This window comes from Eurytemora carolleeae, unplaced genomic scaffold, assembly GCF_000591075.1.
Source record: "Eurytemora carolleeae unplaced genomic scaffold, Eaff_2.0 scaffold55, whole genome shotgun sequence".
NCBI classification, from domain to species: domain Eukaryota; kingdom Metazoa; phylum Arthropoda; class Copepoda; order Calanoida; family Temoridae; genus Eurytemora; species Eurytemora carolleeae.
This window is the reverse complement of record NW_019396158.1, coordinates 51,655-79,258: the sequence shown is the minus strand read 5'-3', so window position 1 is coordinate 79,258 and position 27,604 is coordinate 51,655. Positions and strand designations below refer to the sequence as shown.

The 27,604-nt window shown below is 31.6% G+C and overlaps 1 protein-coding gene across 1 annotated transcript; it reads left to right on the top strand.

The window, feature by feature from the left end:
* The first annotated feature begins 1,492 nt into the window (after window positions 1-1,492).
* Window positions 1,493-27,473, top strand: LOC111696718 (uncharacterized). Its single transcript, XM_023466426.1, has 12 exons — window positions 1,493-2,093; window positions 3,998-4,187; window positions 7,844-7,886; window positions 9,975-10,155; window positions 15,626-15,727; window positions 16,365-16,425; window positions 17,061-17,142; window positions 20,160-20,213; window positions 20,335-20,431; window positions 20,960-21,014; window positions 25,147-25,275; window positions 27,430-27,473. Exons 1-12 carry the CDS (start codon window positions 1,635-1,637, stop codon window positions 27,471-27,473), a joined length of 1,497 nt encoding a protein of 498 aa, XP_023322194.1. The 5' UTR covers window positions 1,493-1,634.
* The last annotated feature ends 131 nt before the right edge of the window (window positions 27,474-27,604 follow it).

Below are 27,604 nucleotides of genomic sequence, written 5' to 3'. Positions count from 1 at the left end.
CATTTCCTTCGTTTTTTTCAATTGTAAAAAAAATTATTTTGTTCGTTCGCAAAATTTTTTTTCATTGTCTCACTGAACGATCGTTAATTGAAATCGTTCATTCAGTAAAATTGTTTATTTAGTAAAATCGTTTTTTCCAGTAAAATCGTTCATTCAGTAAAATCCATTGTTGAGTAAAAAGCAGGATCGTTCTTTCAAAAAAAATTTTTTAAAGGGTTCTTGGGTTTAAAAAAGTTATCGTTATTTTAAAAAGGTTGTTTAAAAACCTTCGTTCAGTAAAATCTTTTTTTTTTTAAATCTTTCGGAAAATATTATGATTCAGTATAAAAACGAACAAAATCGTTTATGAACAATAAAAATCGTTCGCAGGATTTTAAATCATTCGTTTTTTAATTTTTTCCCTTCATTTTTCAAAAATGATTGTTTTTTTTTAAATTTCACTAAACGATCAAAGTCGTTCGTCCATCTTTTAAAGGTTTTTATTCACTCTATATTTTCAAGAATTCACGAAGCGTTGTTGGAGAGAAAAAAGTACAAAATGATTCCCTAAAATAAAGAAATCAGCAATTAAACAAATACAAGAAATATAAACATTTCCCCTTTGCAATTAAACATTTCTGTCAGAAACGCGTCAAAAGATTTTAAATATAAGTATATCTAAGTTTTATGCTTGTACTTTTCGATAGGTACCGGTCATTCATATTAATATTCCTTTTTTAAAAATAAAAAAAATAAAAACATTACATTTTCTTTTGAGATTTGAAAATTTGAATATTTAAAAAGAAAAACTTCAAACATTTTCTGATTTAAAAGTTGCCCGTAATGTGTGTATGGATGTCTGTAAATGGGATTAGGATATGAATGATTCTCAGACCATTAATCCAGGAATGCTGCTGCATCATAACTTATCATGAATTAATCTTTAAAAACCCCTCCAGATCCTTTTATACACGAAACATTAAAAAGGCCGGGGAGAGAAAAAGTTAATAATAAATTAATTAAACCACTTTTAATAATCCGAATTGTAAAAAAATTACAAAAATTAAGCTTTAAAGAAATGCACACATGCATACAATTATTCGATAATTAAAATATTCCATTTTCTAAATGTCTCGACAATAAAATAAGATTATATGATGATTCGGGTAGCATTTTATTTCTCTTCAAAAGTTTGCTCTATCACATGATGTCTCAGACACAATCTTTAAGATGCGCTTTGAGGTATTTGTCACAAGTAAACAAAACAAAAAACACGTTCTGTTGAAAAGTTAGACAATAACAATGACAGTACATTAGTAGTGTTATCAAAACTTTGCTTGTCTTGTCTGTTTAAAAGCAGTACATTTGGAGAGAAAGTACTTTATATTAAACTTCCTTTACTTACATTTTACATTGTTGCAAAGTTACAGCCCATAAAGAACCCAGGTATTCCATGATGGGAGTTTTTCCAACTTTAAACAACCGGTAATAACTCGGTTATATGTGCAAATAATAATTAGAATGTGTTTCAGAAAAATATGTAACAGGTGATGGTTTTTATACAGCAGAGGGTGAATTATTAATCCTTATCTGGCCTGCGGACTAGATATTCTATATGATAACAATAAAAAGAAGTGTTTGCCCTTGGCAAAAATATGAAATGCACCTCTGGGGATCGACTGAACAATGCAATCCCCTGTGCAATCAAACCAAATAGTGTAATAAACAACCGCCATGTTGGATCAGGATTCCCGCCAGGCGCACATGCCGCAACAGTAAAAACTAATATAACATTAAACAGTGATTACAAAATCAAAGCAAACACTCAACAAAATCTAAATTATAAGTTTGGTTCCAAGCACAATAATCAACCAACTGGACCAATTCAGAACGGAACTGAATTAGCTGTTTCTCCATATGGATCAGCTGTTTCCCCGTATGGATCAGCTGATCAACGAAGTGAGGGGCCCACCTACCAGCGACCTCCAGGGATTCAAACGCTACAAGTTCCCGGAGTGCCAGGAGGGAGTCAAGGAGGTAGACCAGTGGTTTCTACAGCTGCTAGACGGGGAAATAATGTAGCTGCATCAAAAAGAACAAGATTTGCTCTTCAGGTAAAAATTAAAATTAAATTTTTAAAAAAAAAAATGTTTGTATCTGAGGTTGTCAAATTTATGGGAAATTACTGGCACGACTTTGTGACCCAGTAGATTCGCTAGTTTTGATCTTATGCCCAAGTATAAGCAAAACAAATTCATTTCAATTCCATTTTAGAAGTTGCATTTATACACCCCATTTTATACATTGTTGAGTGTACAGTGTACACGTAATTTTAATTGAGTGGCATATTTGACTTAAAACAGTATAATCCTGAACACCTTCTTTTGTGAAAAAATCATACAGATATTTTTCCATCTTACAATTGATAATTTTGAATTGTTGCTACTCTGGTGTTGCTGCAGAAGTAAAGACATAAATTGACAGTCCTTGACACTTTTTAATAAAGCAAAAGGACTTTCCTCATTGTTTCTAAAATGAAGGAGAATCGTGTGCTAATTTGAAGGTCATTTGAAATTACGTCTTCAGTCTCTTTAGACATAAGAGCATTTATCATAAACCTAGATTAAAATTTATTTCTGAGTTTGTAATTACATTTTCACGAGAAATAAACCTAATTTATCTCAATCTATACTTAATTGAAGAATCTAAGAAAGATCTTTCATCAATAACATTTCCTTAATTTTTACATTTTTCCTTCAAGTTTTCACTGGTCAGGGAACTATAAATCAATATTATAAAAACATCTGTTTTACCATCTCATGTATCCTTAAAGGGACAGACCGGCTATGTAAGGTAGTTGAACTGAGTATGCAGTGTTGTGGAAAGCTTTTTTAGGATTCATTTGAGACATATAAAACTTTTTAAAGATCTGTAAATCCTGAGTTTGAGCTCAAATTCGACGTTAAAAACTCCTACTTTGAGGGTGGATACGTTTTCAGAATCGGTTTTTTTAAATTATTAAATAACGAAAACGAAAAATAAAGTAAAAATTGTGCAGTGATTTAATTTATAGATGGTTAGGAACATTTTTCTCAAAAGAAATTTGTCAATAAATCAATGCTAGAATCAATTATATTGTTTTCATCATTATATTGAATTTCTTATTTTCTATGAATTTGTTCGCAGATTTCTTCAACTTCTTCAAATGTCGTTTTTTCTATAATAATTCCAGAAAATATACAGAATTTCTTTGTGAATAATTCTGAAAACGTATCTACCCCCAAAGTAGGAGTTTTGAATGTCGAATTTGCGCTCAAACTCAGGATTTACTGATCTTAAAAAGTTTTATATGTCTCAAATGAATCCTAAAGAATTTGTTCACAATACTACATACTCAGTTCAACTACCTTACATAGCCGGTCTGTCGCTTTAAGTGAAAAGGCGTCCTCCGCTAATGTTTTATATTAAAAGGACTGTAAGCGTAAATTCAAGTGATTAGTATTAAAGGGACTGTAAGCGTAAATTCAAGTGATTAATATTAAAGGAACTGTAAGCGTAAATTCAAGTGATCAATATTAAGTGTCCCTACAAGAAAAAATGACAATTTCCGATTTACAACGGAACTCTTGAAACCTTTACTGGATTGAAAATGTGAAGATTTTTTTTTTTACTCGAAAAGTGTTCAGTTCTGTGAGTTTCTCTATTGCTTCTTAAAAACAAGAAATGCGCAAGTCACTTTTGCAGAGAACCCGCAAATGAAAATAAAAAGTTTAAAGGATTAAATCTTTTTATATCTTTTCATATCTAATTCATACGTGATTAGACAAATCTTTTAAGGGTACTGCTGTAAATTGGGCATTGTCATCCTCATTATAGAAAGCTTATAATTTGTGTCTTAGTTGTCATGTTTAGTCGGACACCCTGTACCATTTTATTTTTGAAGGATAGTTCAGAAAAGAAGCCAAAGTAAGTGGAGATAAAAATATTTAGTTTACGCTCATGATCCTCTTTGTTTCAGGTTCAGAAACCTACAGGAGAGGAGTCAATTGAAGGTACAGGGAGTATGACCACACCCTCCCCCCTAGCTAGGAGTCTGTCTCCGAGAGGGCGGGGGCGGGGTCGAGGGGCTCCACCTCGTAGATCACGAAGTCCAGGACCTAAACCCCGGAGTGCTGAGAGGGATGGTGGACCAGGAAATCAGCTACAAGGTAAAGGATTTCAGTCTTATTTTCTAATCTCAATATTATTCCAACCCAATGTCGTAGACAATTACATATTTCAAACTATTAATTCTGTTAGATCAGATATACTAAATTTGAAATATCAAAGGTTTACGCCATCAGGTTGCACAGATAGAGGGCCTAGTAAATTTGAGTTCAGGGCGAAGACTCAATTCCTTTCAGATTTTTATAACTCAAAGAAGGTTTAAAAAGTACCAGTACCTGTAGTAATTTAAATTGACCTTACATTTCACGGACAGCCGTAGTACGTTTGAATTTCCGAGCCGGGTCAACCTTTCCGGTCCCAGTTTATACTGTATCGCCCGGATATTCGGTAAATAAAGCAGACACTCAATAGGACTAGTTGGTGCAACAAGGTTGACGCGGTCAGACTTTAGGTTGAATTTGCTTTTACTGAAGGGCCAGAGGTGCGTGATTTAAAGATGGACATTCCCAATTCACAACTCTAACATTAAACCTTTATTTAATCAATAATATAGAAGATATTGTTGTTTTACTAGCGTAAAAAGTGTTTAACATTGTTCTCAAATGTTTCTGAAACAGAAATTCCCAAGCCACTTTATAGAAAACATATAATTGAAAAAAAAAAATTTCAAAGAGAAATTAGAGTTGCCAGTATTTACCATGCACGCGCTTAAAATTTGAAAATGCGCAAATCGAATGTTAAGAACTAAAAATGAGAAAAACAAATCTTTTTAAAAAACGAGAAGAATAAAGTTTATAAATTGTTTACTGGCCCTTTTTATTCACCCACACTTTAGCATAAATTAAGGAATATGTAATTTATTATACAGCAAAATATTCGTTCTAAACAACACTTTAATGTAATTACAATTTTGAAAAACCAAAACATTATAAAATTAAAAAGGATGGTAAATGTGTGAGTATAATTTTTGAAAATGTTTATTTTTTAATTTTAAACAAATAAAATGTGTAGATCTATTTGGAATAAATTTTTTGCATTATATTTCTCTGAATACGATTTTCTAAGTTCTCGCAAAAAATGTTGCAAAAAAATATTGCATTTAAACTATTTTCAGAAACTTTGTTTTGCAATAAATAAATTCATTTTAAATTTAAAGTTTCGGGAAATATAATTTTGGATAATTTAAAAATAGATAAATATAGTTTCCATTATTTAAGGCTTATATTTTATCTGAAAAAAAATCCAGAGGCGGATACAGGATTGATCAAGAGGGGGGGGGGGTAAACTTTGTCAATTTTCCTGGTAGAGGGAGTCATCTCCTTAGCCCCCCCCCCATTAAAAAGAGTGATCAATTATCAACCTACGTGTCAATCAATACTTTGTTTATAGAAACATCAGATCGAAATGAATACCCCAACCCCCCGCCCCCTTCCTCCCTTTGACAATTTGTACATTGACACTCCTGCAAGCAAGAATACTCGTATATTTCTCTATATATAAAGTTTGTTTGTTTGTTCGATCATAACTCAGAAACCCCTGGACCGATTTGTCGAAAATTTTGATTTGGCAACTCGATGTTTAGCTTGGTGTGGAGATTCTAAATTGATAGGATCCACTTTTAACGGGACAAATAGCTAAAGTCGTAATTTACGACATGGGGCTGCAGTAAACGATGGGGCTAAATATGACTCCCCTGGGCCGCGCTGGGTTCCCAAGCTTGTATGAAATAAGGTTTGTAAGTTTATAGAAACATGAAGTTTAAATTCCTAGAATGAGATGCAAGTTTGATAAATTGTCTAATCTCAAGGGCTTTATTTGATCATTTGTCGTGGGGTAGATTGTGGAAACAATATAACGGGGAAAGGGGGTACGGAAGGTTTCCTATCCTCTTTACACCTGTCTACCCCTTCATTCCTTTGTTCTCAAACTTTTTAGTATTTAGAAGAATACTTAATCAAGAGATGCTAAATTGTTGAATTCTACAACATAGAATTAATCTAGAGATTAATAACAAGAGGAGAACAAGCATAATTTAATCTCGAGATTAAGAAAAAGAGTGGATCAAGCAATAATCTCGATATCCACCATTCAAAAGTTCCCAGCTCAGTTAATTTCAAGTACAAGACCGACTTTTAAGCAGATAGAGCAAGATGAACAGTACACATACAGACTATAGTATGGCAAAACAGGACAGTGTGTCCAATGAATTAAAATTAAGATTTTCTATTCTTTGTAATTATTCAGAAGTTGGACCCCCCCCCCCATATAAAAAAGACTACAGTTACTGCACCAACCCACATTTACCTGGTCCATGGACCCAAACTCAAATCTTGGACCCCTCCCAGCCCCGATCCATTAACTCCCTCTTTCCACTCCGGTCCTTGAAACCCATTGTCCTTAGCCCCCTCCCCTCCCTGGACCCCCTCCTTCCCGGTGGCTGGAAACCAAATTAAATTCATCCCCCGGTCCCTGGACCCCTCTTTACTAGAACACATTCCTAATCCTTGGACTGGAACCCGAATCCCCAAATTGAACCCATCTCAAGACCCTGGACCCCCTCCTCTCCTCTACTGGAAACCATCCCTGGTCCCTGGACCACGTCCTCTACTGGAAACCATCCCTGATCCCTGGACCCCCTCATCTACTGGAACCCATCCCTGGTCCCTGGATCCCCTTCTATACTGAAAAACCATCCCCGGTCCCTGGACCCTCTTCTTTACCGGAAACCATCCCTGGTCCCTGGACACCCCTCCCCACATTACTGTCACTTGTTTAATGATGCCCTCGGCCCGGTCTAAAAATAGAACCAAGGACTGGAGAACCACTTTAGAATTATATACCAGGATAAAGGGAACATTGGTAAATATCAACATTTATCAGAAATAAAAAGAATGTTTGCAAAAATCAACATGTACCACGGATATCACGAATAAAGAGAATGTTTGAAAATAACAAAATATGTACCACGAATACCACGGATAATGCACGTTAAACTGAATGGAAATGTGAAAATATCAACATATGTACCACGAATACTACGGATAAAGCACGTCAAACTGAATGGAGATGTGAAAATATCTACATATGTACCACGAATACTACGGATAAAGCACGTTAAACTGAATGGAGATGTGAAAATATCTACATATGTACCACGAATACTACGGATAAAGCACGTCAAACTGAATGAAGATGTGAAAATATCTAAATATGTACCACGAATACTACGGATAAAGAGAATTTTTGCAAATATCAATATATGTTCCACGGATAAAGAGAATGTTTGAAAATATCAACATGTTTCACGGATATCACGGATAAAGAGAATGTTTGAAAATATCAACATGTTTCACGGATATCACGGATAAAGAGAATGTTTGAAAATATCAACATGTACCACGGATATCACGGATAAAGAGAATGTTCGCAAATATCAACATGTTCTCTTAAGCATATTGATTGTTTTAGTTAAATCTAAGAAATAAGCATTTTGCTACAGAACCGTAATTTCAAAAAAACATCGAAGAAAGATTGATCATGAACATAAGAAAGAATTCAACAATAATTCAGGAATAGCGAAAACTTCAAGGAAGGAAAATTGTGAACTGAAAATTTGATCATATCGATTATTGTTTGCATATTTTCCTTTAGTTTTATTTTTTTTTGTCAAAATATTTTTATTATGTTCATATTTCAGGCTCACAGCTGGTTGCCTCCGATACCAGGCATGTTGATCAGAGGTAAATCAATATACAAAGTATCATCAAAAATTCACAACAAAACTCCTTAAGCTTTATGCCTGGATTGAGATTGTCGATAATATCTTCAGTTTCTTAATATAAAAATTATTGAAACCAATTCGTGGATTTCTGAACGAGCTTTTCTAATTTCTAACTTTAATTTGATCTAAAGGAATTCATAGTTTGAAATACCTAAAGCTTACGACTTTGGGTTTCAAAGGTGCAGGGATTAGAAAATTAGAGTTTGTCGCACAGACTTGATTCCTATGTGTAATTACCGTGAAACTCTGTGATTCGCTCTTTAATTTAAAGTTTAAAAATATGAAGGTGTTTTGAAGGCATCAACATAAAACATGAACAATTATCAAAATTAAATTAAATTTTTAGAATATAAATGCGAACTAGAAACATGTAAAAGATGTGTAAAATTATGCATCTTTTGAGCACTTTTTAATCGTTGAAAACTTTGCAAGTTCTCAAAACAAGAAGATGGAAACTAAAACTTCTTAATTAATTAAAACTTTACAAAAGAGACTGTGTGTAGAAATTTTTTAATAATAAAAACAAAAGATATTCTGTTAACATTGGTCAATGCAAAAACATTTTACTGTGCATTTTTCAAATTTTAAGTGTGCAAATTAATTGTTTTTATGAAACTATTGTGTACTTTATCATTCTTCCTCACTTCATCGTGAATTTCATAATGAACGTATACTATGAAGTGCAAAACTATTGTGTACTTTATCATTCTTCCTCACTTCATCGTGAATTTCATAATGAACGTATACTATGAAGTGCAATAAAGTTAAATTAGCTGTACATTAAAGCACATGTGCTCTGACGTTTTGATAAGTTCCCGGATTTTCTTCAAAAAATTTAGGATAATTCTCCAAAATAATCTTTTTCAACTGAAATAAAAATAAAATTGAAATCAACCTTATTTTTTTCTTCTGCTTTGTTTCAAAGCTTATTTGATCTATAGAAATAGCCATTGACAAGTACACAAATGTTTCAAAATATTTTTAAATTATATTTTGTCCCACGCTAAAGCTCGGGACAAAATTAAATCTAAAAGGCTTGAACCTTCTCGATAAAGAGAAAATTTCTGTCCAAAAACTTGATAACACTGCGAACCAAAATAACAGTGTTATAAATAGTTATAATCGTGCACAGAAAAGTTTATATTTGACAAAGATCGAACAGTCTCTTTTTAATAGAATATTGTACAGTGTACAGTGTACAGTGTACACCTTTAAAAAAAATCAATTGTGTCGTTTTAAAGCTTAAAAGCAATTCATCATTTATAGTAAAAATATTTTAATATGGAATTTTTCTCAAAACAGGAAAATGGGGGGGGTAAATCTATAGAAGTAGGATAAATCCAGAAATAGTTTTATTGTAAAAAACGACATTGCTCTGATAAAGTCATCTCTAACCCTATTCATTTTTAACAACTTTTATGTTTAGTATATCTTTTCTTACTTTTTCAATCGTTTTAGTCTTTTCTTTACAACATTGTCATTGTTTTCTTTAAAAATTCGTCATTGTTTTCTTTACAACTTTGTCATTGTTTTATATAGAACTTCGTCATTGTTAACCTTACACCTTTGTCATTGTTTTCTTCACAACTTTGTCATTGTTTTCTTTACAACTTTGTCATTGTTTTCTTCACAACTTTGTCAATGTTTTCTTTACAACTTTGCCATTGTTTTCTTTACAACTTAGTCCCTGTTTTCTTCACAACTTCGTCATTGTTTTCTGTTTTCTTTACAACTTCGTCATTGTTTTCTTTACAACTTCGTTATTGTTTTCTTTAAAATTATGCCATTGTTTTCTTTACAACTTCCTCGTTGTTTTCTTTACAACTTCGTCATTTTTTTCTCTACAACTTTGTGATTGTTTTCTTTACAAATTTTGTATTTTTGCAGCCTGGTGGTGTAAACCTTTGATATTTAAAATTTCTACAATCATATCTAACAGAAGTCATAGTTCTTAGGTCTACGATATCAGGTTGCTAAGATACAAGTATTAGAGTTTAAGGCGATTAATTACTTTTTTGAACCAAATTGAATAAATGAATTATTTAAGGATCCCAATAAACGGGCAATCAGCGGATGAACTTCGTCCTAGTAACGGTCAACCTCGAGGTCCTCAGGAACCCTGGCGACCTCCGCAAGGGGATATTAATCCAGCCTCAGACCTCGAGGCATCTGGTTGTAGTCCTATAACTCTGGAGTATGCTGAGGACCTTCTACTTTTAGCTAAAAAGGTAAAATATACTTGAAATATACTTGAAATATACTTAAAATATACTTTATTTAACTAAAATGTTCACGGATTATAATATTATGCAAAAGACGAAGACTATATCCTGTATAATATATCAGATGATGGATATATCCTGTATAATATATCAGATTAAGGATATATCCTGTATAATAAATCGGATGAAGGATATATCTTGCATAATATATTAGATGAAGGATATATCCCGCATAATATATTGGATGAAGGATATATCCTGCATAATATATCGGATAAAGAATATATCCTGCATAATATATTGGATGAAGGATATATCCTGCATAATATATTGGATTAAGTATATATCCTGCATAATATATCGGATGAAGGATAAATCCTGTATAATATATCGGATGAAGGATGTATCTTGCATAATATATTAGATGAAGAATATATCCTGCATAATATATTGGATGAAGGATATATCTTGCATAATATATCGGATGAAGGATATACCCTGTATAATATATCGGATGAAGGATGTATCTTGCATAATATATTAGATGAAGAATATATCCTGCATAGTATATTAGATGAAGGATATATCCTGTATAACATATTGGATGAAGGATATATCCTGTATAATGTAGTGGATGAAGGATATATCCTGTAAAAAGGTAAAATATACTTGAAATATACTTGAAATATTCTTAAAATATACTTTATTTAACTAAAATATTCACGGATTATAATATTATGCAAAAGACGAAGACTATATCCTGTATAATATATCAAATGAAGGATATATCCTGTATAATATATCAGATAAAGGATATATCCTGTATAATAAATCGGATGAAGGATATATCTTGCATAATATATTAGATGAAGGATATATCCTGCATAATATATTGGATGAAGGATATATCCTGTATAATATATTATATGAAGGATATTTCCTGTATAATACATTGGATGAAGGATATATCCGGTATAATATATTGTAAGGATGATATATCCTGTATAATATATTGGATGAAGGATATATCCTGTTTAATATATTGGATGAAGAATATATCCTGTATGATATATTGGATGAAATATATACCCTGTATAATATATTGGATGAAGGATATATCCTGTAAAATATATTGGATGAAGGATATATCCTCTTTAATATATTGGATGAAGGATATACCCTGTATAATATATCAAATGAAGGATATATCCTGTATAATATATTGGATGAAGGATATATCCTATATAATATATTGGATGAAGGATATATCCTCTATAATATATATGATGAAGGATATATCCTGTATAATATATTGGATGAAGGATATATCCTGTATAATATATTGGATGAAGGATATATCCTGCATAATATATTGGATGAAGGATATATCCTGCATAATATATCGGATGAATGGTATATACTGGTGTGAAGAGAGAAAGCTTGTAATATATCGAGGGGATAATTTATGTTATTAGATTGAATATATCACTACACCGATCCAACATAATCTCCGAACACACCTCTTTAGAAACATTTCTTTTTTCTATTTTTGTCATGGTCACTAAACAAAGCTTTACGCACCTTTATATATATTGATTTGACAGAGTGCTTGCGCAAACCCATTCTAATTTTTATTTTCATGTCATTATAAGATCATAAATTAAAAATACAAGAAAAAGTATAACAACTGAATTTTAAAACTTTATCATATCTGGGTTTGATAATCTTTTCAAAATATAATTCATCCATTTCTTCATATTCATCCATTCCTCAATTATAACCCCCCCCCCTTCACAAATTTTTGCTTAAAGTGAATTTTTTTCTGTTTTCTTAAAACCATTTAAAAGATTACTTTGTGTGTAAACTTCGTTTGTTAAACATGTCCTACACTATTAAAAACATGTCTCACACTATTAAAAACATGTCTCACACTATTAAAAACATGTCTTACACTATTAAAAACATGTCCTACACTATTAAAACATGTCTTACACTATTAAAACATGTCTCACACTATTAAAACATGTCCCACACTATTAAAACATGTCTTACACTATTAAAACATGTCTTACACTATTAAAAACATGTCTTACACTATTAAAACATGTCTCACACTATCACTATTAAAACATGTCTTACACTATTAAAAACATGTCTTACACTATTAAAAACATGTCCTACACTATTAAAAACATGTCTTACACTATTAAAAAACCTAGATCACACTATTACTCACACTATTAAAAAACCTAGATTAAAAAATTCAGGCAATACCTGACAAAGAAAGATGAGAACAATGTATCAAGCCTAACAAATAAATTTTACTTTAACCATAAAAAGGCTGGAGGGTCTGGTATTATACTCATAGTCTTGCCCCTCCCTCTCTCTCTCCCATTAGCAAAGTTTATTGTTTATTTTATTGAGATGGGTTTAAAAAATAGAAATAAAACGTTAAAAGAAATTTACAAAAAAAATTTTTTCATCTTTTATAAAAAATGTGATGTGACACATTTATTTTTTGAGGGATGGTTAAATACGTAAATATTAGCCATTAGCTTCATACTTCAAGATTCTGACAGAGACGTAATTTAAAATGACTCTCCATTTAAAGAATGGCCGATTCACTATGCTACTTTTTAAACCTCAATTCAAGTAATAATGAAATATTGTCGTTTTTATATTTTCAAAAGAGTAAATTTCTGAAAATTCTAATGAGTAAAATCCTTAAGTCACTTCTACAGAGAAACCACAATTAATCATTAAGCTAATATAAGTCCCTTCAAATGATGAAGAACTTAATAAGAACTCCAAATTACGGATTACATTTTTAAAGTGATATGAAAAACAACTAGAATGGGGGAGGGGGCTAAAATCGCCCCCCCCACATCCTTCCCATGTTTCCCATTTTGGGTTAAAATGATAAAAGCTTTGTTCTGAAGAATAAAGTTTCCCTGTAGACATAAAGATAATAAAGGAAGAACTTAATTGCTTTTCATTCTCTGCTCTTTTTCTCTCTTTTTGGATATCCTATTTTGTTTTGACTAACGAGAGTCCACTCGACATGAAATGGCGCGCAAAATTTCAAATTTCTCGGCTTCTCTGAATTGGCTTTTCCGGTTTCTTCAAACGCCACTAGATTGGTTTAATTATAAACACTTTTGTGGACACAACCTTAAATTTGTATTTATCTTAAGATTAACAAAAAGAGAAGCTTTAAGCTGAAGAATGTCTGAATATAGATATTTTGTGTTAAATATGTCATATTTGTGCAGATATTTGTTAAGATATATTTGTGTTTATATTTGAAGCCAATTGTTTGAAATATTTACATCTAGTATTTGATATTTCGTAAAAATCTTTCAATACATTTTACCTCTTGGCAACATTACAAACAGAATAATTTTATTCGTTATTTAAAGTAAAGAAATTGAGTCATTGCCACAATCTCGAATTTTCTCATCCCTTTATCATGGCAACTTGATGATGTAAACCTTTGATATTTCAAACTAAAATTATTTGATCCAGCAGAATTCATAGTTTGAAATATCTAAGGTCTACAACATTGGGTTATGGAGATATAGGGGTTAGAAAATCCGAGTTTGTGGTAAAGATTCCTTTAACAGAACTAAGGCCAAATTTTAAAAATTTGAGCAGGGGCCTAAATTTGAGACGCGGCTCAAAAATGGTTGGTTTAATTTAAAATTGTATTCAATTTTTCAAGATTTAAGCTGGCGCTCAATTTAAACCGTTTTTTGGGGGGATTTGAGACGCGGCTCAAATTCATTAAATTCGGACTCTGATTTCACAAACTCAAATTTTGAAATTTAAACAACTTTTCAAGCTCCGAATTAAATTAAAATTTTAAATATAAATGGCTTTCACCATCAGGTTCCAAATATATATACATCTATCAAAGTTTGAGGCAAGTTTTCAGTTCTTTTTGACAGTTTATAACACATTTTTCTTTAAAAAGTGACACATTTACTAAACTAAACAACTAAAATGTCGGACAAACTGCAAAATATTCTTAACAATACAGAAAAAATCTAGAAAACAAGCAAAACATTAATTCTTAACACAATTGTTAAAAAGTTTCTAAGGGCTCGATCTGAAAAGTCCTAAACTTGTTTTCCTCCATGTGTATGGAAAATTTAATCTTATATATTGTTATTTTTCTTCTATTTCTCCAATGTTTTGTGCCAAAAGTGGGAGTAAAAACTAAATTGTTGAATTCGAGTTGAGATTTGTATATTTTACCAGTTAAACTTAATTTGGTTCTATATCTGAATAATACAAAGAATAAATGAATAATATAGATTAAATGTTTCCCAGACGGTCCAGATTTGTTTAATTCTTATAAATATGTTCATAGAAATATATGATAGAATGGACGTATACACCATATTAATGAAAATGCTGTCCATCGTGAACTGTTTCACATAGATCCAAGTTGCATCAATTTTCAAGACAGGGTCAATTTTTAAGTGTTGTAATGCCTTGGCCTTTATCTCACTAACTCACTTATTTTATGTAGCTCTCGACATGTACATTTCCAAACTTAAAGCAATTGTTTTTAGCAGTAGTTTTAAAGAAGGAATTAATAAAATTCGCATATAATTTTGCGTGGAGCTTGCAATCTTTGGATCCTAGTGGTATGTAAACTTACTGTCAAATGACCCTTCTACGTTAGAACTAAACTTTTCCTTCCCTTTTTAAGCAGCGTACTTCATGCAGTATATTGTGTACTGTATGTAAACTTACATACAGGGAAGTTAAACTGTCCTTTAAACTTCTGAGGAAGTTTGGGTTTTTGCCGGTGGAAATACAGCATGGTTACTGGTTATTATACAATCATCGTCGTATATATCAATACAGTGAAGACCATTTTAAATTTACATTTTTTCTTATAAGCTTTTAAGTAGCATTAATACACATAAACATGTAAACAAAGATAATTTGGTAATTACCAGCTTCTCTTTGTTTACTTGTAAACATGTTAGAATGTTAGAAATCAAAACTTAAATAGAAAAGTCATCTTAATTGTGTTGATATAAACGCCGACCACTATATAGCAACCTGCTGCACGTTTCCTTCTTCTTTTATATATTTAGTCTATGATTTGCACAGAGGGTCAAAGGAAATACAGAATACATAAACATTCTTGGAAATATTAAACTTCAACAACGTTTTGAGAATTATCAAACTTCAACACTCTTCCGTGAATTATTAAAATATTTTACTTACCTTGAGATTATAATGTATCTAATATTATGTAGATATACTACTAATTATTCTACTTTTATTTAAATATTAAAAAAATTATTTTTTTTTATCTAATTTTGTTCAAAATATGTTAAAGTCTATCAGAACCATCATCAGCAAACTCCAAGGCTTCAAATACATCCTCATCATAACTCTACATGGGTTCCTGAGGATTAATCAACAATAAAGACAATAACAGTAACAATAATTGCAGGGTCGAAGTATTGGTGTCGAGGTGTGTGATGTTGTAAAGACTAGACCTGGTGGAGGGTTTGTTTACATATTTCACAATCAGGACAAACCTTATGCTTGGAAGGAAGGCTATTTTTAAAAACATAATTTAAAAATTATTTGTTCAAAAATCGATCTTATTTTTAAAGAAAATATTTATATTATTGTAAAAAGTTTTTTTCCTTATTGTCCCTCATTTCTCTAAACATGGTTTACTTATTCAGGGATTAAATATAAACTACACAAAGTATCCAAACAGAAGATATTAACAGCAACTTGTAATTTTTTGGCCGTTATATAGTTTTTATATTTTTTTTTAAATAATTCACAATTTTAAAAGCCTGGTACATTTTCAAAGTAAAAGCTGCAAATGTCCTTTTTACTTTTTCTTTTGGTGTTGCAAACCTGGTAACCGCCAAAAAATTTCTCTAAAAAAGGTTTTCGGAAATAAAGTCCTAAATTTTTGCACTAAAAAGTTTTGTGGAAAAAGTCCTTGAAATAAAAAGTCTCTGTAGATAAAGTCCTAAACCATCTTAAGACTTTATTTAATAGAAAAAAGTCCCAGTATCTAAAACTCAGGACTTTATTGCCAGTGACATTTGAGAATTTTGAAAATTGGGACATTTTCACCAAAGTTTTTATCTCCAGGTTTTTTTCAGAATTTTTTTTCCGGTGACTTTCTTACATAGATTCTGTAAACCTATAGCCTGAAATATCTCCAGGATGAGGACGGGTATAGTTGGGTACAAATTCTCCACCAGATGTCTCTGCATACTGCAAAAGGAAAACAATCAAAAATTAAAAAAGAAGAAGAAAAGTTTTCGAAAAAGGCATTTTTGTTATCGGGAGGTAGTTGAACTACAGCACGGTTAGCTTAACTAGTTCTCCTAGGCTACCTATCTTAACTTGGACATGTATTTGAATCAGCCGTGTATAGTTCAACTTCCTCTCTCTGTTCATGATTTCCCAACTTCGATGGCATAGCAATATATTTTTTTTACATCATGTAAACATCATTTTTCAGAAATGCTTCTTGTCCAGAATTATTTATTAATTACCTCCAGCCATGCATGATTTCTCGCTGATGAATTTACAAGAAGGAACCCCTCATGTTAGTTAAATGTTAGTTAAAGTAAAAAGTATTCTGCAGTTTTCGGGAGGAATGTAAACAAAGCTAAACTTGTTTTTTGTAAACAAATATGGGGGTTCCTGTTGTATCTTCTTTGAGTGTACTGTACTCATAGAGAACAGAATATATAGAGAGGAATTAAAAGAATCTCTCGGTATGAATTTTTTCAGTCCCTTTCAGCCTGAAAGGGAGTTCAAAGTTTAGTAAATTCCTCTCTATATATTCTATTCTCTATGACTGTACTGTACTGTCACATTTGTATTTACTGCAATTTTGTTGTTTATCTCAGGCAATGCGTTGGACTACTACCACTTCTATATAGAGCTACCAGGCAGAAACTCAGATAGAACTAGATCCAATCCAAGCTTCAGGAATTAAAACTTTTTATCCGCGTACAGTACAGACTTAGCATACACTGTACAGTACAGAGATAGCATACACTGTACAGTACAGAGTTAGCATACACTGTACAGTACAGAGTTAGCATACACTGTACAGTACATCAAGTTAGCATACACTGAACAGTACAGAGTTAGCATACACTGAACAGTACAAAGTTAACATACACTGTACAGTACAGAGTTAGCATACACTGTACAGTACAGAGTTAGCATACACTGTACAGTACAGAGTTAGCATACACTGTACAGTACAGAGTTAGCATACACTGTACAGTACAGAGTTACATACACTGTACAGTACAGAGTTAGCATACACTGTACAGTACAGAGTTAGCATACACTGTACAGTACAGAGTTAACATACACTGTACAGTACAGTTAGCATGCACTGTACAGTGCAGAGTTAGCGAGTTACCCAAAAAGGTTGAGACGACTAAACAAAGTTTATATTGTCTGTTTACTTATATTCTCTGCACTAAATTTTGTTGTTGTTGTCTAATTATTGAATAAGCCATAAAAAGACTATATTTAAGGCATAAGACTTTATCTATAACCTTAAAAGAGTTTCAAGTCGTCTTTGCAGTCTCATCCTTTGTGGTTAATCCTGTATGTTTAGACTGTACAGTACATGTAGAATAAACAGTACATGTAGAATGAACATTACATGTAGAATGAACAGTACATGTAGAATTATTAGTATATGTAGAATGAACAGTACATTGTAGAATAACCAATACATGTAGAATAAATACTACATGTATAGAATGAAACACTGACTAACGAGACTGCTCATATGCTCTACCTGGATAGGCTGAGCAGGCCTATAGTGTCCCGGTTCTATGAGAGTTTTTTTTTACTGCCATCAAACGGCCACTTGTTGCATATAATACCCATTCAGGGGTTTACGCCTTACAACCTTTAAAGAAATATTCCAATTTTTAACATGAAACAAAAAAATTATGAATTTTGTTTATATTTAAAGGTTTTGTATTTCGAATCTAAAGGATCTTTAAATATCCTTAAATACAGATGTCTGCTGATTGGTCGTGTACAGTACTTGTATATAAATGAACCTGCTGTGGAAAATATCGCATATCATAGGTTGCAATGATCTCTTTTACTCGCTTATCTCTGGAATGAACAGTACATGTAGAATGCACAGTGCGGATAGACTTAAAAGTACGTGTAAACTGAACAGAGCTGAAAACTTTAGAATGAGATATCCTTAATCCCAATTACTTTATCCGAGTATCCATTAGACACACTTTTAATTTTCTTCTTAAACCGTTCTTTCTTTGATAGTAGAGAAAAATCAAAAACCGGTTTTTAAATTTAGAGAGGCTCTCCCGTTTCTGTATATAATCTTAAATGGCGCGCAAAATTTAAAATTTATCGGCTTCATATACGCGACACTGATTGGTTGAATTTTATATACTTTTCAGGATACAAGTACAAGATTAGGTTAGTCTCGATATTAAGAAAAAGAGAAGATCAAGCATTAATCTCAATATCCACCATTCTAAAGTTTTCAGATCAGTAGTTTAAACTTTACTGTGCGTGTAAACGGTACACTACAGTACGTGTAATCTGTACAGTACGTGTAAACTGTACAGTACTTGTAAACTGTACAGTACGTGTAAACTGTACAGTACGTGTAAACGGTACAGTACGTGTAAACTGTACAGAACGTGTAAACTGTAAAGTACGTGTAAACTGTACAGTACGTGTAAACTGTACAGTGCGTGTAAACGGTACAGTACAGTACGTTTAAACTTTACAGCACGTGTAAACGGTACAGCACAGTACGTGTAAACTGTAAAGTACGTGTAAACTGTACAGTATGTGTAAACTGTACAGTACGTTTAAACTGTACAGTACGTGTAAACTGTACAGTACGTGTAAACTGTACAGTACTTGTAAACTGTACAGTACGTGTAAACTGTACAGTACGTGTAAACGGTACAGTACGTGTAAACTGTACAGTACGTGTAAACTGTACAGTACGTGTAAACTGTACAGTACGTGTAAACTGTACAGTGCGTGTAAACGGTACAGTACAGTACGTGTAAACTGTAAAGTACGTGTAAATTGTACAGTACGTGTAAACTGTTCAAATCCTTTATATATTTCTAATATCTGGATCTTAATTTTGAAATGAAAACCAACGACAATTAAGAACTATTCAGTCAAGAGAATGCAGTATTTAAAGTTACCATGCGCGTAATTTTAATATTTTCTAGAATTTTTTGTTAAACTGTCTCAAGAGAATTGTAGACTATTTTCCCACTATCAGCAGGATTTTAATTAAAATCTCAGTTTTCGTTCATCATGTTCTTACAAAGCTATTCAAAGGAAATTTTCTTTTCTTTTTAAAGCTAGAAATTAAGGTTAAAATTTTTCCTTCGGAATCAAGGACTTTGTCTTTTATAGAGTATATTATATAGAATACAGAGTATATAAAATAAGATGTCCTTTTCTTATACCACAGTTTTATGGATCGCACTGCATACACAAAAATGAAAATAAAAGAAATACAACAAAAAATTAGAATTTGTGAAACATACTAAATTCAGAAATTAAAAAAACATTTTACAGAATTTGGAATCGTAGAAAACATTATACAAGATTCAGAACTTTAAAAACAGTATACAGAATTCAGAATTAAGAAAACATTATGCAAAATACATAATATAGAAAACATTATACAAAATACAAAATCTAGAAAAAAATATACAGAATACAAAATTCTAGAAAACATTATACAGAATTAAGAATTTACAAAACATTATACAAAATTCAGAATCTATAAAAATCATACAGAATTCAGAATCTAGAAACCATTATACAGAGTTCAGAATCTAGAAACCATTATACAAGATTCAGAACTTAAAAAACAGCATACAGAATTCAGAATTAAGAAAACATTATACAAAATACAGAATCTAGAAAACATTATTCAGAACACGGAAATAGGTTTGATTGTATAGAAAGGAAGCCTACAAGCTTGATGATTTTACGCTGGTTGCGTATATAGGAAAAAGGTAATTTTTATTCCAAAATTCAAACCTACCAAATAGCTCTTTATTGTGATTAGTTGTTGAAGATTATTTAAAAATAGAGAACATTCTCTTTGATGTGTATTTATGTTGAGTTTATATTTAGTGATATAGTTGAGAGGAGGGAGAAGGGTTCAGGTTCAGGTTCAGGTTCAAGAAGAGAACTCACTCCAAGTACCAATAATATACACAAACAACTCCAGGTTATTACATAATATAGATTAAACCCATTCGATCTACAGGTTATGTTTAGACAGATGGATTCTACCTTGAAAACAGACTATAATATATATAGACTGATAGACATACAAGAGGGACTGATAACATTAACATATAGACGAATGTACGAATAGACGGATAGATACTTGTGTACGGATAAACAGATAGACATTGGTTGTACGTAACCAAGGACACTAATTCCCAAAAATATGGAAATCTTGATTCCAATTTTACTAAAATATACTAAATGACCAACTCCCTTAAATTTTTATTCTAAAATGTATTAAAAAATTAATATCCCTGAATTTAAAAAATCTTTAGAAAAGTTAACTCTTAGGATTAATGTTTCACTTTATATTTGCTGAAATGATCAAAATATTATTGGATTTTATAAATCAAACGTCTCGTATTCCGTTATAGCTTAAAATGACAAATATATGGGGTCAAGAAAAGCCCCCCCCCCCCCTCTCCTCCAATTGTTTAATGGGTTCATTTATATCTTCATTATGCAGGGTTTGAGTCAAGTAAGCGGGCTATCTCGTGATCAGCAAATAGCTCAGCTTTTAGGTAAACTATTTTATAATCTATAGTCAACTCTTTATCTTCCCGGTTTATCAATATTTAATCATTTTATATCCCTAGTCAGCTCTTTATCTTCCCGGTTTATCACGACTTTATTATTTTATATTCCTAGTCATGCTTTTTATTTTCCCGGTTTATCAAGATTTAATCATTTTATATCCCTAGTCAAATTTTTATCTTCACGGTTTATCAAGACTTAATCATTTTATATCCCTGGTCAGCTCTTTATCTTCCCGGTTTATCTCAGATTAATCATTTTATATCCCTAGTCAGCTCTTTTTATCTTCCCTGTTTATCACGACATAATCATTTTATATCCCTGGTCAGCTCTATATCTTCCCGGTTTATCTCAGATTAATCATTTTATATCCCTAGTCAGCTCTTTTTATCTTCCCTGTTTATCACGACATAATCATTTTATATCCCTAGTCAGCTCTTTTTATCTTCCCGGTTTATCATGACTTTATTATTTTATATTCTATAGTCAACTCTTTATTTTCCCGGTTTATCTCAGATTAATCACTTTATATCCCTGGATATATCTTTTTCGTCTCGGTTTTTCTAAGATTTATCATTGTTTAAATTCCTTTTTTATCTCTCACTTCACTATAATATTATAGGTCAAGTCTTGATAAAACTTAATTCATTTGTTCTCCAGCCTAAATTCTATTTAATTTCAGCCTCAACCCTGAAACAAGTTTTCTCATGAATAGTTTTATTTTTTTTCAAACTTTTTATACAAAATGACGTAACAAAGCTTCTGTATTTAAATCTAATAAGATGAGAGGAAAGTTTTTAAACCAATTCTAGAAAAAAAGATTTTTAACTAATTCTTAGAAAATAAAATGTTTCGAATATTTTAAACTTTTAAACTGAGCAGATTTCAGAAAAAAATTATTAAAAAATATAATAAAATATGCTTTTCATTAAAGGGACTGTCCACCTTATTTTAAATGACCCTTTATTTAAAGATGGGTTACTGTAAACTCCGTTTCATCTTAAGTACTGCACCGACATTTAAGCAGCTAGAACAAGCTGTAAAGTACACATACACACGGGCAGCCGTATTACATTTTAATTTCCGAGTCGGGTCAACCTTTCCAATCCCAGTTTGTACTGTATCGCCCGGACATTGGGTAAATAGAGCAGACACACAATAGGACTATAGTCGGTGCAACAAGGTCGACGCGGTCAGACTTTAGGTTGAATTTACTTTTACTGAAGGGCCAGAGTTGCGTGTACAGATTAAATAAGGCAAAATGGGACAGTACACCAAATGAATCATACCTTTTTATAGATTTAGAGATTATAGTGGCGTGATGTGATTCAAAATAGTTCTCTTTCAATCTTCGTATGGGCAACCATGATAAAAATATCCATGCTTTCTATCTAAAAATTGATAATTTCCAATCGGGGTATCTGTTTAAAAGTGTCTTGCTGATACGTGGAACCACTCGAAAATTACGTGAACAATCTCTTTAAATTTACAAAAAGGTTTTCTAGAAAACATTTAAATAATAAATTCATGATATTTGTGATGACTCGGATTCAACATATTCCCTCCCTACTCATTACTATTAGTGTTTTTATATTTTAACAATCATGTTTTTAGAATTTACAAATGTAAATATTATTATATGCTAAATATAAAATCCACCAAAAAAGTAAATGACAAAATGGGGCATTTCTTTTATGAGGATTTTGTAAGTGTATGGTTTTATATAATTTTCTTTATAAGATCAAATATATTTTAAACATACTTTTTAGAACCTATTCTTAACTTCTCTTTTGAAACTTTTGAAAAAGTTTTATTTTAGCTAAATTGGTGTCAAACGATATTTTTTTTAAATGTCTTATTTATATTTATAGATATATTTTTCATATTAGTTTATAATCTTGTAAAAATTAAATAAAAAATTATTCTTTATAAGTTATCTCTTTGGAAGTCAAACCTTATAGAAATCCAACGTATAGAAACCACTACGTATAGCAACATGGCGTATTTTCCGGGAGAACATTTTTTATATTTTTGAGAAATTAAATAATCACTGTAAAGTAGATATAATTTTCATAAAATCCTTTTATTTCAATGGTTAAACGGAATTTTATGAAATCATCTTAGCATTACTGGAGAACTTTTTTTTTATACATTTAAGAATTTTTTTTTATATAAATTTTGTATAACGAAGACATTTCGAAAAATGCTTCAACTCAGAATTGGTTATAAGATTTTTTTTTCTAAACATAAAACTGTAGATAGCATTTTTTAAAAATATTTTTTTAATAGTAACACGCAATTTTATGCATAGCCATATAATCATTCATTTATGTTGTCAGCTCATAATAAAATCTGGGGGACCTTAAACACAATAGAGAGCAGTACAAATGTACACATTAAACTTTAATGTCTAGGGTATGTTAAAAAAATAGAAATTATGATAATGATAATGATAAGCTACAATGTTTTACAAAAACGTTTAATTTCTAAAAAATATAAAAAATGTTCTCCCGCAAAATACGCCTTGTTGCTATACGTAGCTGTTCCTATACGTTGGATTTCTATAAGGTTTGACTTCATCTCTTTGCATTCCCAATAATATTTTCTCAAAGCTCAAATATGAATATTTTAACATAAAAATATGTTTATTCTATTACCAGCTTATATTCAGTGGTTTACTAGAAAATCTAGACAAATTTGCATTTTATTTTTATTTTTCTCAATATACTCTCAATATTTGTTTATTTACAAAATCACAAAATATCCAGGAATTTATTTCTCTATTTTCTCTTAATATTTAAAAATCGATCAGCATTGTGCCAATTAAAAACAAGCCTCTTAAAGTTACATAATTAATCTTAAAGTCAAGGAGTTAAGCCAGTTCAAAGTCAACCACGCCTGAAGAAACGATCACAATTTTATAATTGTCTAGATCGTAAAAGATGGCAATGTCCGATTTGCAACAATACCCTTAAAAGCTTTGTTTGATCAAGTTTTTGTTTCTTAACACTGTTTATTTCCATTTGCGATTTTTAGCATTTTTGCTTATAAGATGCAATGGAGAAATATCAGAATTAAACACTTTTCGACGTTATATTCCCCCCTGGAGAAATTCCTGATAGCAGTGAATGGTTTCTATATATTGACAAGGGAGAGGATATATACAGCTGTCTAGCACAGTGGTTCAAATGTTGCAAAAATCAACGAGAATTTTTCGAATTGCTTCTTAAATACTAAAGCTATAAACAAGTTCTATATTGTTCAAATAATGTCTATATGTCAGAGCTAAAAAAAGTTATATACTGTTACTGAGGTAAAAACAAGATCAAGGTATTACGCACTTTAAAGTTGACCAAGTCTTAAAAATTGATGCAATATGTATAGCAGACTGAATCTTTAGATTCTCCTGGGTTTGTGTACGATGCAGAATTCAGACGATGTAGATAAATATGACTGGGAGGATCCTATTGGAAATTGGAAAACATTCCCATATCTTGGCATAATACTAAATATTGAAAAAAACTTTTTCCAACACAATTTAGTAGAGTCGAGCGTCTCATATATTATTAAATATAATACAAGGAGAGTAAAACAGGTGTGATTAGGGTCTTCTTGTGCAAAATATTTTTTTTTTTTTCTAAAATTACTCAGATTATTTTTTGTCGGGGGATGGGGGGGGGAGGGCTGATGAGTGATAATACCTTTTTAGCCCGTAGATTGAGAGAAAAAAACTTGTTTCTTCTGAAATCCAAAAATATAGATAAGTATACAGTTTTGGTATTGTAAAGAATGAAAATCCCTGAAAGAAGATAACAAAATCCGTAAGTATGTAGTGTCGAAATCTGGAACCAGAGAACACCTACTCTTCTTTCTCTCCTTTAATACCCTCGTTACTCATTATGTATTAATATCTGGCAAATAAATTATATTATTTCTACCTAATCCTATAATTCATCATTGGGCTAGCGCCATGTGAAAACTGAACGTATATTTAAAACTTTATATGTTCAAGGGTGGACTCTGGAAATATCATAATAACGGAAAATTATTTTTGTAATAACTGTTTATACAATAAAGAAAATGGAAAAGAAGACTTATTATGATTGAGGCTGTTTCTAGAGGACAAGAGTCGGTTGACAGAGGATTTGAAGAGGCTGGCAGGGGACCAAGGGACAGGGAAGAGGCTTGAAGGGGTCCAAGGAGGCCAAGGGGCTGGCTTAGCTTCTATAAACAGGAATGGTGTACAAGGTAATAATTTATAATTATATAATCATAATTTCAAGTGACTCTTTTTAAAGATGTGCATCGCTGATTCACAACAGTACCTTTAATCCTTTTTCTGAATAGAGTTAATTTTATCAATTGTTTTGTTTTACAGGAAATCCACAATTTACATTTATCCTTGATCAGACAAAACTTTTAGAGATACTGTTGTGCATAGATAAATAACAATACAGATAGAACACTACTCACATGCTCTCTCTCTGTCTTGTAATTCAATGCGGCATGCCCGTAACTCCTTTGGGTTTTTCCCTTAGGTTTCTTAGGGTTATTGTAAACTAAATACCCCTAAATCTTGAAAAGACGACATCTAGGGTTATATCTGTGTTGTTATTAACCTATGCTGATGTGAATCGGACATGCCACTCTATACATGGAGGGTCACTGAAAATAGAAAAGATTCATTTAAAAAAGTTTCTTTTAAAGAAGCATTATGCGAATACTCAGAGTTTTGTTATAATTGACTTTTTGATATAATACTTTTTTTTGGAGTTTCTTGCAACGATTTTCCATTTTTTTTTTAATTGAAATATTTTCCGCAATTATTTTGCTTTTTCCTACTTTAAAGTATAAAAGATGATTTCTGTAACCAATTATGGGATTCGGTTCTTGTGCAGGCTTTCATTTCATCTCAGATCTCAGATAATTCTTAGAATCATTTCTTGTTCTTATCATTGCAGAGATGGACATTTCGTTAATGAAATATATTTGATGAACAGGATATTTCAAATAAAGGACATTTTATTTAATTAAAGAACATTTCATATACGGACATTTCAATAATAGTTTTACTAATTTTCTTAGTGATCGGTAGTCTCTTTACTAGTTTTCCTGGTGATCAGTAGTCTCTTTACTAGTTTTCCTGGTGATCGGTAGTCTCTTTACTAGTTTTCCTGGTGATCAGTAGTTTCTATACGAGTTTTCCTGGTGATCAGTAGTCTCTTTACTAGTTTTCCTGGTGATCGGTAGTCTCTTTACTAGTTTTCCTGGTGATCGGTAGTCTCTTTACTAGTTTTCCTGGTGATCAGTAGTTTCTTCACGAGTTTTCCTGATGATCAGTAGTTTCTTCACGAGTTTTCCTGGTGATCAGTAGTCTCTTTACGAGTTTTCCTGGTGATCAGTAGTCTCTTTACGAGTTTTCATGGTGATCAGTTGTTTCTTCACTAGTTTTGCCTGGTGATCGGTAGTAACTTTACTATTTTTCCTGGTGATCAGTGGTAACTATACTAGTTTTCCTGGTGATAAGTGGTAACTATACTAGTTTTCTTGGTAATCGTTAGTCCCTTTACTAGTTTTCCTGATGATCAATAGTCCCTTTACTATTTTTCCTGATGATCAATAGTCCCTTTACTATTTTTCCTGGTGATCAATAGTCTCTTTACTAGTTTTCCTGGAGATCGGTATTTCCTTTACTAGTTTGTCTTGTTGTCTGTATGTATCTCATTAATTTTCATTCTTCTCATATAAAGTTTTTATTGTCATTACCAGCTCACACAATAGTTTACATAGATTAATATTAAAAATCAAGATAAATACTTGTAAATGTAAACAAATAACTGAATAAAATGAACTGTAAAAATAAATAGTTGCAAATAAATAAATTAATAAATTCAATTTCTCAAAAGATAAGAATAAATAGAGAGAAAACATCTAATTAGAGAATGTCTATCTAAATTCTAAAGTAAGGGGCATGAAAATCCCAGGCCCACTAAGTTGTATATATTAATAACCAAAACTAGCCAGTCTCTCCGGATAAACTTTATGTACAAAACATACACGAGCAATTCTATCTACTCAATCTGTCCTTACAAGGATTTGCATATAACTAACGTTTATTTATTCTAAAGATATGTACTAGTGCTCGGACCGACGTAGCGGTCAGCGCAATCAATTCAAAATATATTTACAAGGTTAGGGTTTGACAAGAGATATATTTATTTTCATTACATATTAAACGTTTAGACGTTGGACTTGGATACAGCACTGCATCAGGACCCCTGAGCTGTAAATAATGTTCAGGTGTTGGATACAACAGTGTATCAGAACCCCTGAGCTGTATATAATGTTTAGGTGTTGAATAGTGATCTGTATCAGGACCCCTGAGCTGTATATAATGTTTAGGTGTTGGATACAGCACTGTAGCAGGACCCCTGAGCTGTATATAATGTTTAGGTGTTGGATACAGCACTGTATCAGGACCCCTAAGCTGTATATAATGTTTAGGTGTTGGATACAGCACTGCATCAGGACCCCTGAGCTATATATAATGTTTAGGTGTTAACAAGTTCTATATTGT

Coding starts and splice junctions, on each gene's coding strand:
- LOC111696718 (XM_023466426.1), top strand. CDS start 1,635: ATGAAATGCACCTCTGGGGATCGACTGAACAATGCAATCCCCTGTGCA. Junction 4,188..7,843: donor ACCAGGAAATCAGCTACAAG/GTAAAGGATTTC, acceptor TTCATATTTCAG/GCTCACAGCTGGTTGCCTCC. Junction 20,432..20,959: donor ATATACACAAACAACTCCAG/GTTATTACATAA, acceptor TTCATTATGCAG/GGTTTGAGTCAAGTAAGCGG.